A 14994-nucleotide genomic window follows, 5' to 3' on the forward strand; every position below is an offset into this window, starting at 1 on the left:
TAACCTTTGGGACCGGTATAATGGTAGATAGTTTCCATGACTGTGGAAATTTTCCCTCTTCAATTGTCTGATTAATAATATTTAATAGAGTAGATCCAATTACTGGAAAAGCATCTTTTATCAGACTAATAGTTAATCCATCTGAACTATTTTTTGATTTAATTTTGTTTAAAATGTTAAATAAATATTCTGCAGTTATTTTTCTGAAGACCAATAATTCTTTGTTTGAGTTGTTATTATCATTTGTGGGGTTGAAAACAATGTTGGGTATTAATTTGTTAATTTGAGTGATGCTTTCTATAAAATATTTATTAAAGCTATTAGCCATGTTTTCTTCGTTTATATCTTTTGGGAAGTTTACTATTTTTATGTCGTTTTTGTTATCGCCATGTACTAATTCTTTAATGTTTTTCCAAATTTTTTTGGGATCCCTTTCTTCCGAGTTTATTTTGTTTTTTATGTACTCATTATGCGTTCTTTTTATGTCTTTAGAGTATTTATTTCTCATTTTTTTGTAGTTATTCCAATCCATAGTACTATTAGTAAGGAGTGCTCTCTTGTAAAATGTATCTCTATCGTGCTGCATTGTGCGTAGTTCTTTTGTGAACCATTTATTATTGTTTCCTTTACTTATCTTCTGTTCTGGAACTACTTCATCAATGGATTTTTTAATGTTTAATATCATCTGGTCAGCTTTTTTGTTATATTCCATTTGATTTATTTCATTCCAATCAATAGTCTCTAAGGTCTGAATGAAGAGTTCTTTATTGTATCTTTTGTAATTTTTAAATGTTATTACTTGTGTTTCTTTAATGGAGTTGTAGTTTTCTCTGTCATTTAATAGAATTTGAATCATATTATGGTCGGTAATTTTAGGTTTATCTAATACATTAACACATAGGTTAAATTTATTTGAGATAACCAGATCAATCAATGTTTTAGAGGTATTAGTAATTCGTGTGAAATATTTAACTAATTGTTTCATACCTGCAGTTTGAATAATAGATTTCAGTTTATTTGTGTATATGTCTGCATTTGCTTTAACATTTATATTAAAATCTCCAACTATGATATTAATATTTTCATCTTGCAAATTTTCTATGCTCCATCTTTGAAAATATGTTAAGAAGTCGCATTTACTTGTGTTTGGTGATCTATAAATAACAGTGTATACACCTTTCTTGATTCCTGATTTAATGCTGATGGCTAAAATCCAACAATTTTTTTCATATTGGTGATTTGATATCACTTCATATGGAACTTTATTACTTAAGAGAATCATCACTCCTCCTGTATGTCTGCTATGCGAGTCACAACGGATGGTATTATAATGATCAAATATAATTTCACTATCTTGGATATCTTCAGTCACATGTGTTTCACTCATCATAAGCATAAAAGGTTTCTTCTCTTCTAAAAGTATTTTGACCTCTTCGTAATGTGCTATGATGCTTTGTATGTTCAAGTATATAATTTCATATTTCTCGTAACTTTTGTTTATAAAAAAGAAATTCTGCTCATTTTTGCTTCTAGTTTTCTTTTATAAATTGGGCATTCCTTACTCATGGCTGAGTGACTACAATTTAGTTTCAGTCCTAATCTTTTACTCGTCATTATACAATTGATGCACTGAATATCCTCATCCATGCAATCTTTTACGTCATGATTTTTTGCGCATTTTGGACAAGATTTTAGGTTTCTGCAATCTATAGCCTTGTGGTTGAACCCATTACATTTAAAACATCTCATGATATTTAAATTGTCAAAGACCCTGCATCTGTCCCATCCAATATTTATTTTTTCTGCATTTAACATTCTGTCGTAAGTCTTTCCGTCGACGTCGGCATATATAGTAAAAGTTGTTTGATTTCTTTGGTTTTTTAGTTCTTTCATATATGTCACCTTTATTTTTGAGTTTTGTTCACAGATGGTCTCATTTTGAGTTTTTATTTTTCTCTCTATTTCTTTAAAACTGTATTTTTCAGATAAACCAATAATTTTGACGGATGGGTTTTTTGTTTGAGGAATCTTTACCTCATATTTATCTCCCAGTTTGGCTATCACCTCATCATGAACTTTATTAATATCTGTGGCATTTTTAAATTCTACTATAACCCCTCCATCCTTAAAATTTCTCATGCCGGTAACTCCAAAATTTGCTGGGTCAATATTGTCTTTTATTTCACTCTTTGTTTCATTATTTTCCTGATCCTTCTTTTTTGGTTTTATGATAACAACTGGTTCGTGTTTTTTTACCTTTTCTGCATATGTTTCAGGTAAGATTATTTTTTTAATATCATGTTTAATGTTTTCTAAATTACTGATATATTTTCTGTCACTGTTGATTATATTTTCTTGTAATCTGATGATTTTGTCTTGTAATGAAAGATTTTCTGATTTAATTGCATCTTCTAACTTCGTTATTATGAGTTCTATAGTATTTTTTGTTTTTTGATCCTTGACTGTTTGAATTTTTGAAACTTCATTTTTAAGTTCATCTAGATAGTTCGCTACCGTCATCGTAGTATTTTTGTTTGCACGGTTTTGTAGAATTAAATCGGACGTACTGTGCACATTTCTCACTAGATGGCGTTATACGTTGAAAGTTAGCGAGTTGGTCGTCTTATTATAATTTAATAAAAAATAATAACAATTGCTTTCACTGAGAAGCGAACTCAGCTCCTTGAGAACTCTGACCGCTACCGGAACGGGCAACGCTATCGACGTTATTCTCCAGGCCACGGCCCACTTATCAGCGAGCGTGATAATGTTCGTATATTAAGTGCTATCAGTTTTTAAACAGACAGGTATGGTATTCTGTTAGTTATTTTGCGACAATAACTAGCATTGATCACTGCACAGATTTTTAAATCACTTAAAAAGAGTATTTCGAGGGCGTTTTAGATTAATTAAAGTAGTAGAAACTACACTAGTCTTTTACATTTTTATATTAGTCGATATCTTTGTGATTATTTCGATTTATAAACTATGAATTTAAAAGATTTTAGTGGAGCAATTTTTTGGCGTGCACACACTTCGTAGTGTAAACAGTTAGTTTTTTTATTATCTACGTCCATACTGATACCCTTTTTATGACGGGACATAATTTTTTCGTTCATCCGTTTTCCAGTGTGCATCAAAGTTGTGAAAGGAAGACTATTGTGACCCCTGTTTTTAAATCTGTTGACGAAAAAATATTTCTAACTATCGTCCCATAGCACTCACATAAAACATAGCAAAAATCTATTAAAAAATTGTCAAAAACAACTCAACAACTACATAAAAGATAAGAAGATAATGAGCCCAAACCAGTTTGGATTAAGCGACAATCTCAGTACACAGGATGCGATTGCTAAATTAACATCAACAATAATGCAAAAGTTAGATAATGAAGAAAAGTGTCTTGGAATCTTCATTGATCTCCGAGAAGCATTTCATAGCATATCACACTCAAAACTCACTGAGAAAATAAAGCATATTCGATTGGACGGAATAGTGCTATCATGGTTCCAAAGGTATCTAAAAGAGAGATTTAAATATATCAAAATTAATAATACCCTAAGTGAACCCAAAACCTCATCTTTTGGCATACCACTAGGAACTGTCATCGGTCCAATCCTTTTTATTTTCCGATTTTATGTTCGGGTTAAATCTTCCCCATAGGAAAAACTAAACCCTTCCACACACTTTTCCACAAATGATCATCTAGGCAATCAACATTATGCAAGTGCATTATATAAGCAAAATAAATACAAAACAATAGAAGAACAACACGTTAACTCACCAGAGATCAAATGGGAAAATAATTCACCGACTCCAGATATTTTCATATCAGAGGGTTCGGCTCGGTAGAACTCCTAACAGGGCTTATAAATCCTACTGATTCCTCAACATAAATATTTAAAAAATCTTTCGTTACTCTACATGTATCGTATTTGATATGACTGATTTATGCATTTTTATATATCATTTTTTTGATTGATCTAATACGCCTAAATTTTTAATGAGAGAGCTAGGTATAATGCCAGTAGCCGAAATAACGAATGGTAATATTTTTATAGTCTGAGAATGCCAAATTTATTATTATTATTATTTTTAGCCATCAATGATGCTACTTCACTTGTGGGCTATTGAGCTTTTAAAATTCAATCACAAATTAGATAAAAATATGTTATGCTATCGATCTCGTAAAAATCGACATTAATAGTTTTAAGCTGAATCAGAGTAGATTTGATAGATGGGTTAAACAGCTGCCATTCCGAAAATCTGACAGGTTTACCGTTCTCCGGGCAAAAAGCAAGTTTTCATACAATGTTGACATAATATAATACAATGTCTATCAGTTAAATATAGCCAAGTTAACGATATTACATAATGTATTTTTGTTAGTCGTCAGATATCTACGTATTGGTAAATCTCAAACAAGGTTATCTACCTTACAACAAATTTGCCATGCATATTGTTATTTCAGAAGCTAAGAACTTTGTGTTGGTATATTGTTGAAATAAACACTACGTTTTTTTGCATTGCTGTAATTGATAACAACGCGCCAACCGGTTTCTCCAAAACCGTGCCTTCATCAGTGCAGATAATGTTAAACCTCAAATTATCACAACAAAATTCTGCCTGAAAAAATTTAAATGTTTAAAAGTAAAAAAATTAAATCACATTTCAAAAAGTGAAGTGGATTTGTGACATTAATAAAATTCAAATTTTTTTAATCTTTTGAATATTTATTTTCCAGCAAAAAAAATACAGTGTGTAGCAAGCCTACGCACGACGGAAGTGAAACTTTTAGTATTCTTCTCTCTCTCTTTTCAGTTCATATTATTATTATTCATAATGTTGTACGTTATAGTTTTAAAAAGCATAAATTTATTTATAGGCGTGTTGTTAACAAATGAACGTTTAACTAGATTCCTAATATTGACATATTTATAAGTAGCATGTGAAAAAAAAAATTAAAAGTTATAAAAATATGGGATTCGAACCCAGGTCCTGCATAACGAGTGTCGAACGCTCTGCCTCTAGACCGCGAGGAGAGGCATCTCGCGCGACGAGAACCGCGTATACAACGTGTACTCCTATCACATAACATCTCGTTAACGCTTTATATAGGGTCGAATCGAAGATATATCGGCAGTCTCAAGTCAAATCTGTCGTTTTTCAAAATATTTTCGTATATTTGTCCGTTTTGGAAAAGATCTTTCGTGTTTTAACAGTCTCATACCCGTATGGAGTCTGAATTTGAAAAAAATTTCTAAATTTTTAAAAACTCACTTACGGCTGTGTTTTTTAATGAAAAAACTTGTCACGCACGTCTGCGAGGGTAATTAGTCGCGTTATCGGCCTTGATTAGTAATTTTAATGATTCAAAATAAAAATAATTAACCAAAATACCGAGCGACTCTACCGGCTCGATTTGCAAGCTATATTTCGACCAAAATATCATATAGTCAAAATATCAGCACGAGAGCATTTTATCACTTTTCCTCGTATTAAAAAAATCACAAAAAGAAAAAAAATAGTTAAAGCGGGGATCGAACCTCGGTTCTTCACGACGAAAGTCGGGCGCTCTGCCTCTAGACCGCGAAGCTGAGTTTGGAGAGTGACCTAAACTAGGCATATAATATTAGCTAGGCTCCTATAGCGAAATGATCACGGTTTTTCGTGACGGTCATGAGTAGGTTTTACTCCGGTCCTCGAAAATGCATAACGCGAGTTAACTTTTGTTGTCTTCTTAGTGTTAAAAAAAAGAATATAACTTGTGGATGATTTATCCTTTATTAATTAATTTAAACAATACAACTTAAAATATGTAAGTACAATTTCAAAGGGAAACTATTAAGTGAACAATACGACAAGCAAGTGCTTGGATTCGATACACGGAATAGAGTCGTCTGGAAGCTGGAGTTGGGGTTTATATAGTCCATGCTGGTGCGGTGGAGTGGGGCGTCATCTTCCTATTTTCGGGCTGCGTGTCAAAGTGTCAATGTGTCATTCCGATAATGGGGTTATTGTACCAGTGCACGTGGAACACGTGGTCTTTCTTAAATCGATCCTTTGTTTTGGGATTGCTGCGCGTGTGGCCGCGTGTTGTTTTAAGTTCATCTAAATGTTCGTTTGTTTATTAATGGTCTTCTCCAAGTAGCCGTAGAAGGGTACGTGTTGATATGTCGTTTCAGGGATTGTGATTAGAGTATATCGTCCCGGTGATTGTCCTTGTCCGGATGCAACTGCTATCCATAAACTATTAAGGTTTAATAGTTTATTTTAGGCGAGATGAAGTGCTGGTTGTAATGGGCGTGCTGCGATGTCTTCCTGTAGGTGAGGGTCGTCTTGGGTGGTTAACTCGCGCGTAAAGAAGTTTCACTTCAAAAATGTACATAATCCACAACATTGATATTTGTTTTTTTTTCAATTTTTTACTTACTCATAGTAAAATAAGCTACATTTTTCAGATCCTCAATCAAGCACTATTTTCACAAGCTTATTAGTTAGAACTGAAATTATTATGAATTTATAATGGTTGTTTTTGTTCATATATTTGTAAACTTACAGGAATACAGCGTCCAGTTGACATTAAGGGAACAATGGCTAGATGAAAGACTGAAGTTTGACGATTTTGGAGGTAAGTGAAAATGCAATAATTAATCACTAATAATTGAGTGTTTCGCAAAAATTCTGCGGTACATTTGTTATCAAATAGGCAATCAGAGCCATTTTGTTTTTCTGACATTGATAGGTCCCAGTTAAACGCTGATTTCAGGTCTAAATTGTTATACTTCTTACTGATCAAAAATTGATACATAGCTGAAACGGAGCTAGAATCAGCATTTAGCTTTTGAGTTGTAAGTTTCTTCGGCATATACAGGAATAAGGATTTTAAACAGCAATTCCTGAGCATATTTGGAGTGAAAATTATAGATGTCCTTTGCTGTCCGATGATTGTTTTCAATAAACAATTGGGTACGGCCTAGCGTGTTACGTGATAAGCAGTCCGCCTCGTTTCAGCAGCACTGTATACAGGGTGTTAAGGTACGTACTTGACTAACTTTAACCAGTGATTCCTGACATTGTTTGGAGTTAAAAATGTGATCTGACTCCCTAGTCTTTAATGAACTGAACACCTTGTCCCGTTCTGAGTGATTGTAGCAGGAACTGACAGCTGACTCCACGCCCCGAGAGAGAATCGACACACGCTATTATATGAGCTAGCCTGAGAAACTGCTCAGGGGTAGAACCTCTGATGCTTTGAATATAAGTCGATAGCTTGGTAACCCTTACACTGGGGCCCAACGTTAGATAATTTACTACTTATATTACAATTTTTAAATCCAAATATGCTCAAGAATCGCTGGTTGAAATCCTTCGGTTACATGCTGACACCCCTTGGTATAATATGATTTGAAAAAATAATACGGCGCCGTACTCATCAGCATATCAGGATTAGTGCTTCTTGAATTAAGTACGCAGTATTATCAAGTGTTGCATTACTGCGCTCGTATCGGATATAATTCATTGAACGTCATATCACAAACAAAATACTTTCAGTATTTCTTATAAGATTCTTATGCGCCGGTTCAGCGTTGATATATTTAAACCCATCAGAAGCTCGGTGTAAGGCCATTTTAACTAAGCCTACTTCGTGATAATACATCAAGTTTTACACTATTCCAACTTTACGCGCCGCTTAATATTTACTGCGATTATAAGTAAGAAGGTAAAATAATAAAGTATTTGCTCTGCTTCTTCCCCAGGTGGTCTGAAATACCTGACCCTGACAGAGGCGAACAGGGTATGGATGCCCGATCTGTTCTTCACCAATGAGAAGGAGGGCCACTTCCACAATATTATCATGCCCAATTTCTACATCCGCATCTTCCCCTACGGCTCCGTGCTGTACAGCATGCGCATCTCGCTCACCCTCTCCTGCCCCATGAACCTGCAACTGTACCCGCTGGACAGGCAGATCTGCAGTCTGAGGATGGCCAGTTGTTAGTGTTAAGTTTTCTTCCCTTTTTCCCGTTAACCTTCCAAATATCACAGGCGTCCAGATTGTTGGGGTTTATAGACAGCGGGGGACCGCAAGGAGCGGAGGATCCATCATGTTAACAAATCACCATTTTCAACCAAGGAAATTAGAGTGAAGGCATATATCCTTTGTGACGATCCAAATAATCAAAGTTTAGAAACCGTTCAATAAATTTTGATATATGGAGATGTTCGTGATATATCGAGGTTTGGCCGATAGACCAGTGCTTCGAGGCTAAGGAGGCGAAAAATAACAAAAATCTATTTTAATTACGCTTTAAGCCTTTGTTCCATTTCTACAAAGCTTAGAAGCTGCACTTACTGCTTAGTAGCAAAACTGAAGTGTCGAGACGTTTCGCTCGTACACACTCACTCGCATCAGAAGATAGTAAAATGTAAAAATTCCGTTGATTTTATCGTATTTTAAATGTTCTCATTTCTATATTTTGAAAATGCCGTTTACCTATGTTCTAGGTATAAACACGCCTCATAAAACTTACAAGCAACAAAGAAAACAATGCAATAAATGCGTTTATGTCATCAATTTGTACTCCCGCGACATCCCAGCGCTTCCATGTCTCGCCTCTCTTCGTCTTGGGGATAGCATCAAAAATAGTAAAAACACCATAGTTCACACATATGTGCGGTTACTTTTCATTTATATTTTTGCTCATTTATTTAACCGAACTGGAAATTTTAATTTACTGTAGAAAGATAACTCATATTACTGTTATTATTACTGACATATTTTTATTGCTCTTTTCAGACGGATGGACGGCTAGTGATATTGTATTCTTGTGGAAGGAGGGTGATCCAGTGCAAGTAGTGAAGAATCTCCATCTCCCCAGATTTACACTGGAGAAGTTATTGACGGACTATTGCAACAGCAAAACCAACACAGGTACAAAATACAAACTAAGTAATAATTTTTTTCCGTGAATCGTTACTTTACCTTACTAATGGGTATGTATTTGTTTAGAAAGAGACAGGATAAGATGGAAGAAGTTTGTTTGTTTGTTCAATTTGACGGCCGGCATAGTCCAGTGGTAACGCATTGGGCTGCCATTCTGAAGGTCGCGGGTTCGAACCCGGCGTGCGCAAATAAATTTTATTTGATTAATTTCTGTTATTTCACAATTAATTAATTAAAATAATATATAGTATATTTGCGGCACGTTCCAGAGTGGAAGATACTACCAGTATCGCCCTGGTGTAAGACCACCATTCAGAATTGAAACGTTGCTCCAAATGGCTTGAGCCGTGTTTAGTGACTAGATCTGAATAGCCAGGTACTTACCCACCTTCCTCTTTCCCTTCCCCACTTACCTTCAGCCTCACAACATCCCCCAATTGGGGATGCCATAGGCTCACTGGCTCCAGACGGGAGCAGTTGGGACTCTTGTGAGGTATTCACTATATAAAAAAAAAGGCCACATATAATCCCCGCTCAACAAAAACTTCCCTAAAGCCATGGGACCACAAAAAAATTTACAAATAATTTATTTGTAGGCTTAGCGAATTCCTCGACTAATATAGCAATATATATTTTCTTACAACGTAAATAACAAATATATATTTTTTTACGAAAATAATAAATAAATGGACTAAGAAAATAATATCCCTCAGGGCCTATGTCATCTTTAAGGATGCTATGCGGAGGAAGTTCTGGGAAGGAAAAAGTATGAGAGGTAGGTAGGAATCTAGCGGTCAGTGTATCCGAGAAAGACGGAAGTATGAATCATCCCCCTTGCTGCGGTATAAAGCGATGGGTCGAAGAGTCCAGCTGGAGGGGTCCACCAAGGCCTCAACACACCTAACCCGATAAAACCGAGCACCCTAAGTAACCAAGCGCAGCGAACCACTTGAGGTGACCTAAGGTAGAAGTGTTGGTTATCCAATAAATGGTTTCCGGGGCGGTGGTAAATTGATTACTGATTACTTAAATTACTTACCTAATTCCTCTAATCTAATAGCCAATGATCCCCTAATGACACTTTCAGTGCAACCAGTACATAATTTACCAAAAGGGTTGTTTACTTATACTTGGGCCCGTGTTCAAGTACTGTCAAGTTATCAGGAAAAATCTAAAATTTGTTGCTTATAGATCCTTCAGTGCATCTGCTTTAAATCTTGAGAAGCTCCAACGAAAAAGTATTTTTTGTTGATATTTTATGAATACTTTTCTGTTTCCAGGTGAATACAGTTGTCTGAAGGTCGACCTGCTGTTCAAGCGCAAGTTCAGTTACTACCTGATCCATATCTACATCCCGTACTGTATGTTGGTCATCATGTCTTGGGTGTCCTTCTGGCTGGACCAAGGAGCTGTACCAACTCGATTATCACTGGGTATGTGTTATTGATTGAAATAATAACTCTTTATAATGCAGAAATGTAGATGATCGCCATATGGCGAACTTCTACCAACAATCTTTTTCTTTCACGTACCTAATCGATTTTTTTCAAATCTTTGGAAGAAACAACATTACTGGGAAAGCTTGAGATCGTGCATCCCATTTTTTTAAATTTTTTTCCGATGTCGACTAAAGCACGAATTTCAAAGTACGTTCCAAGACCCGGGTTAAATGCATTGTAACAAGACGTAATAAAATCAAGTTCTCCAACCGGATATATCCCATTATCAGTTTTTTTCTTTGGTTCTGAAATTAATCTTTCGGATTACTCTTTTTTCTCCCGACAATGACACGCAGTGTTTTTTTATGTTTATTTGACGAAATAAACAGTAAAAAGCAAACAAACTTTTCATATGTGACTCCGGCGGTATGAATGATAGTCGAAATTATCTATGTGTTGTTCTTGAATAGTTTTTTAAAATCATGTATTGGCATTTTTAAAGGCAAAGGCGAAAACGAACCTATTTACGTTTCTTTATTCCTGTGAAAGTATAGTTCGAAATCTAAACAATTGATTTAGGCTAGTAAAATATACCATGCTCTCAAAATACAAAATCATGTAATCATGACGATCTTATTCACACTAAACAATTTCTTCTTCTATCCTATAGTTTTGACAGACTTCAACAACTGCAAAACCGCTGTGGGTGTAATATATCATGTTTGTAGAAGGCTAGCATTAACATGGAAACATGACCCAGGCTGTCGTTCAATGGGCTCAGACATGAGATTGGCATTTTTAATAGCAGCTAGAAACCATTAGATGGAGAAAATTCAAATATATTATCTCAGCTCACGGGCATCAGAAAATATCAGTATCCGAGAGGAGTAGAGGAGCCATGTTCACCGGGGATTTCGAATGATCAAAGAATATTTAATTATGAAAAGTTTGTTAAATCATTCCAGGTGTGACCACCGTCCTGACGATGGTGATCCAGTCTTCCAGTATCAACGCTTCCCTCCCTCCCGTATCCTACATCAAGGCCATCGACGTCTGGACCGGCGTCTGTCTCACCTTCGTCTTTGGCGCCCTGTTAGAATTTGCACTCGTGAACTACGCCTCCCGGTCGGACATGCACCGGGAGAACAGGAAGAAGAAGCGTCGGGAGATGGAAAGCGCCCAAAGCATGGACGCCGCATCCGACCTGATGGACACGGACAGCATTACGACATTTTCAATGGTGAGCCCAGACACGGTACAATATTTCTATGTGTGTTTAAAAATGGCGAAATCTCTTCTCGTGGTTAAGATTTATATACTATTCAATACTGTTACTTGTAATCACTTACATAAGTGAACCCTCATTCTATCGTCGATCCGTCAAACCGGCTACTCTAGTAGCTATGGAATTTAACGCCTTGGCCTGTGGTACTCAAAAGATGACTAGGAAAATGAATAGTAATTCCAAAGCTAAGAAAACCTTGGAATTGCCTAACATACTATATAATTTTCACCCGATGGTAGTGGAGAAACGAATCATGACATCACTCTAAATGGTCACATAGCTTTGGACGATATGTCTACACATCACAGCAGAAGTATGTCAGCATAAATATGTGTAGATTTAATTGTTTAAGAGTTTATTTTTTTGCCACATTGTTTCCATCTGCTTCAGTAAAAAGTAGTGTTTTCAAATACAATTTTGGAAAATATACTGAAATTCGTGCTTTCATTGAAAACTTCGGCACAATCACCATTTTGCTTAATGATAAAAACAGATAAAATATTTTCACTGGAGGCAGAAGATGGTAGAGTCCTTGGGACCGTAGTTGTTCACTGTTGCAACAACTCTTTAGACCCTTCTATTTGGATGTGGGTCTAACTTTATGACTATGTAATGGGTATCACTCCCCAGAAGCCGTTAATGCGGCAGTCCGGGGACCCGCTAGCGCTGGAGAAGGTGCCCCAGTGCGAGGTACACATGCAGCCCCCGAGACCCAACTGCTGCAAGATCTGGCTGTCCAAGTTCCCCACGCGCTCCAAGAAGATAGACTTCATCTCCCGCATCATCTTCCCACTGGTATTCGCGCTCTTCAACTTTGTCTACTGGTCCACCTATTTCTTCAGGGAGGAGGGTGAGGAGAACTGATGGGTGCAGCTAAGGCTGACGGCACTGTGCGCCTCTCTCTACATCATCTATGTCCTCATCTTCTTCGTTCGTGCGGACGGAGTGGTCTAAGCCTCATTAGCCTCCTTGTAGCCTTCACCCACTCCAAACAAACCACCCACCCACACACACAGTTCCCTCCCGTATTAGTGGCCGATCGGGGAATGGCTCTATGGTGTTTGTCTTCAGGTCCTCTCCCTGAGATGGGAAACTAATCACAGCGACAAATGTTGTTTTATCCATTCCATGTTGTACACAGAATAGATATACATTATAGACACTCAATGTACTGTACAATACATAAATAACTACTACTCGTATGTTAAACACTCGCATCGCGAGGCTTATACTAAAATAACCGTTATGAATAAGTAATCGATGTATTGAGGTTATTAAATTGATGTTATACAATATTAGCACACAAAATAGAGATGTTTTTGAAAACTGGTAAATGTTGACACGTGTTGCAATATTCGTCTCGATTTAATTAAGTGACATTAATTATATTTAAGTGACTTTTTATATAACATCATTCTTTATTTAGAGCACTTCTTGATACTCGATACTCTATGATAAAATAACTATGTACTGGATAGGATGTTCTATATTGAATTTCTACAAAAAAAACGTACAAACTTTGTTCAGTAATTACTTATCAAATTCTATACTAATATCAACATTTCACTCCAAAGCTAGAAAAACAAAATAATTTATTTTAATAATAAAATTTAATCACATAACTTTTTTCACTTTTGAAGCCACAATCGAGTTTATGCGAAACCGCATCAAGATTTGGCCTTTTATTTTTTTATGAGGCCAACTTGATTCAGTATCCGGGCCTGCGGTGAGGTGGTGTTGGTTTATAACATTTATATACAATAATTCAATTTTGTACATCATTGTTAATATTGTGTCCAATTAATTTAAAAAATATGTGTTTTTTTACCCAAATTATTGTGAAAATAGCATTATGACTCGCTAAAGATTCAACAAAATTTAACAAACATTCCTGTAAATTGCGATTTGCCGGTTGTAAAATAACTCCCAAGTAATATAAATCAAATACTTGACAAGGCAAACAAAAGAAGATTATTATTTTAGAATTTTTGTTGTATCCACTTATTGCAAGTTAATCAATTATAAATAATATATCATATTATGACTTTCTCAAGGTAAGTTCGCTCGAAGGGTGTGATGATTGCTATTTAGATTATTTGTCTACTTTTATTTAATCGTAAATATGTTTAGTGGTAAAAATGTTTCCACTTAAAAAAATGTTTTTTTTTTATTTGTAAAATTTATTTTATTAAATTTGTGTTCTTTTATTATGTTTATTTTCATCTAGGTTCAAAACCACAGTAGTTTAAGACAAGTGAGTTAATTATTTTTACTTCCAACCTACATTTCAAATAAATATAAATGAAATAAAAACCTTGTTTTATTTCACCTACTTGGAAAAATGGCTGCGACAAAAATTAAGCAATTTTTTGTCTTTTGTATAACAGCGGAATAATGGTCAACATTTTTTTTATTGAGAATACCGCACAAAAGTCCCAAGAGGTCATTGAAGGATACCCCACCACTTTCCCAAGGGCGTTATAAGGATATATGGTTACTTCCTTCACGGCACACGTCTATTATAATCAAGACTCTAATATTTTTATTGAACAAAGCTACATTTAATTTGGATGACTTCACTCCTCAATGTCCATGCATACGAGGTTAGTATGCAAAGTACTTAGACTAACATAAAATAATGATAAAACAAAAAAACATCATACCATTGAAGAATTCATCTAAAATATATAACATGAGGATACAAATAAAAGTGTTAGTAATAAGAAATGAAAAATAAAAGCTGCAATCCTTCAAATCCTCCAAAAGCCCTCTGGGTGTAAAAGTGGAGAGAAGAAAATAAAATTTATTCATAAGAAAAAAAAGTAGCCAGAGAAGGTGTTCCTGTAGGTAGACAGTGGCCCTATCTATCATCAACTTTTTTTTTGTAAAAACTTAGTTTATTTCCGAATCGATTTTCTTTGTATGAATACCGCATGTTGGTACCTGGCATCGTTATACCCATACCTTTTATTTTTTCGACTTTATGTCCGGTCAAATCTTCCCCACAGGAAAAACTAAACCCTTCCGCACACTTTTCCACAAATGATCATCTTGTCAATCCACAGTATGCAAGTGCATTATATAAGCATAATAAATACAAAACAATACAAGAACAACACGTCAACTCACCAGAGATCAAATGGGAAAATAATTCACCGACTCCAGATATCAGAGGACTTCATATCAGAGCGTTCTGCTCGGTAAATATAAATAAACTATATATATAATTAGTAGAACTCCATAATATATTTATATTAAACTTGAAAACAATAAATAAATTAAAGGAAGGTTCTTAAAGTAAAATATACCTAGATATAAATAGG

At 35.3% G+C, this 14994-nt stretch overlaps 1 protein-coding gene across 1 annotated transcript in view; it reads left to right on the plus strand.

Moving 5' to 3' along the window:
* The window catches only part of LOC149417513 (glutamate-gated chloride channel-like), a 33412-nt gene extending 19381 nt beyond the window's left edge, over window positions 1–14031 (plus strand). The window contains exons 5-10 of the mRNA XM_089640355.1: window positions 6562–6631; window positions 7761–7997; window positions 8801–8935; window positions 10228–10380; window positions 11352–11626; window positions 12302–14031. Coding sequence (XP_089496481.1) covers window positions 6562–6631; window positions 7761–7997; window positions 8801–8935; window positions 10228–10380; window positions 11352–11626; window positions 12302–12535 — 1104 coding nt within the window. The 3' untranslated portion in view covers window positions 12536–14031. The remainder of the gene's footprint in view (window positions 1–6561; window positions 6632–7760; window positions 7998–8800; window positions 8936–10227; window positions 10381–11351; window positions 11627–12301) is intronic.
* Window positions 14032–14994: the final 963 nt, after the last annotated feature.

The sequence above is a fragment of the Hesperophylax consimilis genome, chromosome 15 (assembly GCF_061612785.1).
Source record: "Hesperophylax consimilis isolate HC1 chromosome 15, BYU_Hcon_1.0, whole genome shotgun sequence".
In the NCBI taxonomy this organism is placed as follows: Eukaryota; Metazoa; Arthropoda; class Insecta; order Trichoptera; family Limnephilidae; genus Hesperophylax; species Hesperophylax consimilis.